At 40.4% G+C, this 3,077-nt stretch overlaps 1 protein-coding gene across 1 annotated transcript; it reads left to right on the top strand.

The window, feature by feature from the left end:
- The first annotated feature begins 465 nt into the window (after positions 1-465).
- LOC104961647 (protocadherin-12-like) lies at positions 466-1,698 on the top strand. Its single transcript, XM_010789973.1, has 2 exons — positions 466-628; positions 1,047-1,698. Exons 1-2 carry the CDS (start codon positions 499-501, stop codon positions 1,301-1,303), a joined length of 387 nt encoding a protein of 128 aa, XP_010788275.1. The 5' UTR covers positions 466-498; the 3' UTR covers positions 1,304-1,698.
- Positions 1,699-3,077: the final 1,379 nt, after the last annotated feature.

Genomic DNA, 3,077 nt, shown 5'->3' with positions numbered 1-3,077 from the left:
GTAGAAGAGACATGGAGAAGAGGGGACACATGTTGATGTAGAAGAGACATGAAGAAGAGGGGACACATGTTGATGTAGAAGAGACATGAAGAAGAGGGGACACATGTTGATGTAGAAGAGACATGAAGAAGAGGGGACACATGTTGATGTAGAAGAGACATGAAGAAGAGGGGACACATGTTGATGTAGAAGAGACATGAAGAAGAGGGGACACATGTTGATGTAGAAGAGACATGAAGAAGAGGGGACACATGTTGATGTAGAAGAGACATGAAGAAGAGGGGACACATGTTGATGTAGAAGAGACATGAAGAAGAGGGGACACATGTTGATGTAGAAGAGACATGAAGAAGAGGGGACACATGTTGATGTAGAAGAGACATGGAGAAGAGGGGACACATGTTGACGTAGAAGAGACATGAAGAAGTGGATTTTGACCTTTGAAATGAATCTCTTTCTGCAGACGACGTGTTCTCGGATGTCAGTGACCCGTCCTGGATGGCCCGCCTCTCTCTCCCGCTCAGCAGTGATTACCACGACAACGTCTTTGACCCCACCGGGCCACCGTCCCCTGAGAGTGAGCTTCCCCCCCGGGACACCCTGGACTCCTCCTCCTTCTCCACATTCGGTAAAAACATAAACTTCAAAACAATAACTCTGAAATCTAGAGTCAATGTTAGATTGTGTTTCATTTTTTTTTTTATCAAATTCGGATTCTTATTGAACTTTAGACCCACCGAAATCACACATAAAGTCACTGTAATGCATGTAGATTCATATAAATGCCCAGACATACAGTATGGATAGACATTTACAGGCCTACATTTTAGTTTATACAACATACTGTACAACGCCATACAATTAGATTTTAATTAGGAAGATATCATAACATTACAAACACTTAATTCCCATTTATTCACTGCAGCTTTTGACATTGAAACTTTTGAATCTTGGATGAAAGGCAATTTTTGAAGCTGAAATCAGTGATTCTTCATTCTTCTATCATTTTAAAGATATGTTTTCCCCTCCTCCTCTCCGTCCTTTAGGTAAGACTCCAGAGAAAGAGGGTCCTCTGGGGGGGGCGCTGCTCTCTGAGGTCAGCACCCTGTTTGAGATGCTGATGACCCAGAAAGCGGACTCTCACCCCGGCCCTCGACCCGACGTGCTGTACCGTCTCTCCGCTGCGTACCGACGCTCGCTGGGCCTCGACGCTAACGCTACCAACGCTAACAACGCCCCAAAGCACTCTGGGAACTCTGAGAAGAGGCCCGGCCACGCTGCACCGCCCGGACTTTACCAATAACAGTAACGTCCGTTCACTGAACACTGGAAAGACTCTGGGTAGGAGGAGGATTTTAGAGGCATTATGTGATTTGAATGACTGTAAATAAATTCACGATGAATCATTTTTTGTAGAATCACAACTTCAGGATGTGTCACGTTCAACACTTCTGGAGCAAAACTGAAATGAACGAGAGTCTGAGGTTGCCTTTGTCTGAAATACATAAAACATTCAAATGAATACCATAAAATGCCAGCTCTAACTGAAGGCTTTGTTAAACGTGTAGGTCTTCGACGTGCTCTTAAAAGTTTGGACACTGTCTGCCTCTCTGATTAGTTGGTTCCAGAGAAAAGGAGCTTGGACTCCTGATCTTAAATATGATTTGAATGACTGTAAATAAATCCACGATGAATCTTTTTTTTGTAGAATCACAACTTAAATGTAAAGGATGTGCCACGTTCAACACTTCTGGAGCAAAACTGAAATTGCCTTTGTTGCAAGCGCTATTATACAGAGATAAAAAATGCATTGAAAAGTCTAACATTAATGACAAGTCAAATCACCAACTTAATGCAAACGTAGTAATATGAAAACTAAATTCACTTGGTAAGATTCACTGGTTATACAACTTTGAAGAACTCATCAGTAGTAGTAGTAGTTAGCAGTAGCCGTAGCTGTAGTAGTAGTAGTAGTAGTAGTAGTAGTAGTAGTAGTAGTAGTAGTAGTAATCAATTAAGAACACATTTTTATTTTCAATGATGACCTGACAGGAGGCACAAGGCTTCCTGAGGGGGGAAAGAAAATAAAAAGACAGACTCCGAACACTACAGAACCCAGCACACAACACAATAACACAGAGCAGAGATGGCAGGCATAGCAGTTCAACATATAACATATCTAAAATAATACTCAATCTGTCATTAAAATAATATAGAACATTCATTCATTCAATCATGAAGGAGATGCATTCAGAGAGAAAGTAAAGCTTTACCATCAATGATCAGGAAGCATCCGGCACTTCATTCAGTTTTCAATAAGACTAAATGACAGGATAGACTAAAAGAGAGGCTGTATAGTGAAGGAAACAGGAAGTGAACGCAGGAACTTAAATCATATTTGAAATGAGCAAAAAGGGTAAATGTGAAAGTTAACAAAAAGGGCCAAGTGTACTTGTAACCTTGAGCACAAATACTTACTTAAATATCTTTGGATCTCCATCGTCAGACCTAAGTATAACAGTATTGTTAACCGTCAATACATCAGGAATCAATCAGCTTTAAATGGCAGGAATCAAGTGTGATGGAAGGAGAACAAAGATAGACTAAAAGAGAAAGTGGGAATGACAAGTTCAAGGCGATGGGAAACAGGAAGTGAAGGCGGGAACTTCAATCTCGTTAGAAATTAACCATAAGGGTAAAAAAGGCGTCTGGTTTTCTTTTACCTTTGATCCTCTCAGGACGTTACAAACCCTTTTGTGTTTTGGCCGTCAGAAAGTGAGCCAGGAGGAAACGTGGCATTGTCTTTAAAACGCTGAGATATTTTGCTTAGGATCACCATCTTCAGATCAATGTATTCGGGAAGATACAGCCCAGTCTCACGGCATTTCGTTTTATAGTCACGAAATTAATCTATTGATTCGTGTTCACCAACACGATTTCCCAATTTTTTCCGTGTCACACAGAATAATTTTTAAAGCAATGTAAATAATAACAAATTAGAAGGAAAAAAATATTTTAAAAAATACAGATTTCAGTATTCTGACACAGAACGATTTTAGAAGCAATGTGTTTCTGTT

Source organism: Notothenia coriiceps, unplaced genomic scaffold (assembly GCF_000735185.1).
Source record: "Notothenia coriiceps isolate Sejong01 unplaced genomic scaffold, NC01 NC01_scaffold00033566, whole genome shotgun sequence".
Lineage (NCBI taxonomy): Eukaryota > Metazoa > Chordata > Actinopteri > Perciformes > Nototheniidae > Notothenia > Notothenia coriiceps.
The sequence above is the reverse complement of the archived record's forward strand: the minus strand, read 5'-3'. Positions and strand labels throughout refer to the sequence as shown.

Bases quoted from the DNA above. Each gene is read 5' to 3' on its own strand.
- LOC104961647 (XM_010789973.1), top strand. From the start codon at position 499: ATGGCCCGCCTCTCTCTCCCGCTCAGCAGTGATTACCACGACAACGTC. The intron at 629-1,046 runs GTAAAAACATAA...TCCGTCCTTTAG, and splicing joins CTCCTCCTTCTCCACATTCG to GTAAGACTCCAGAGAAAGAG.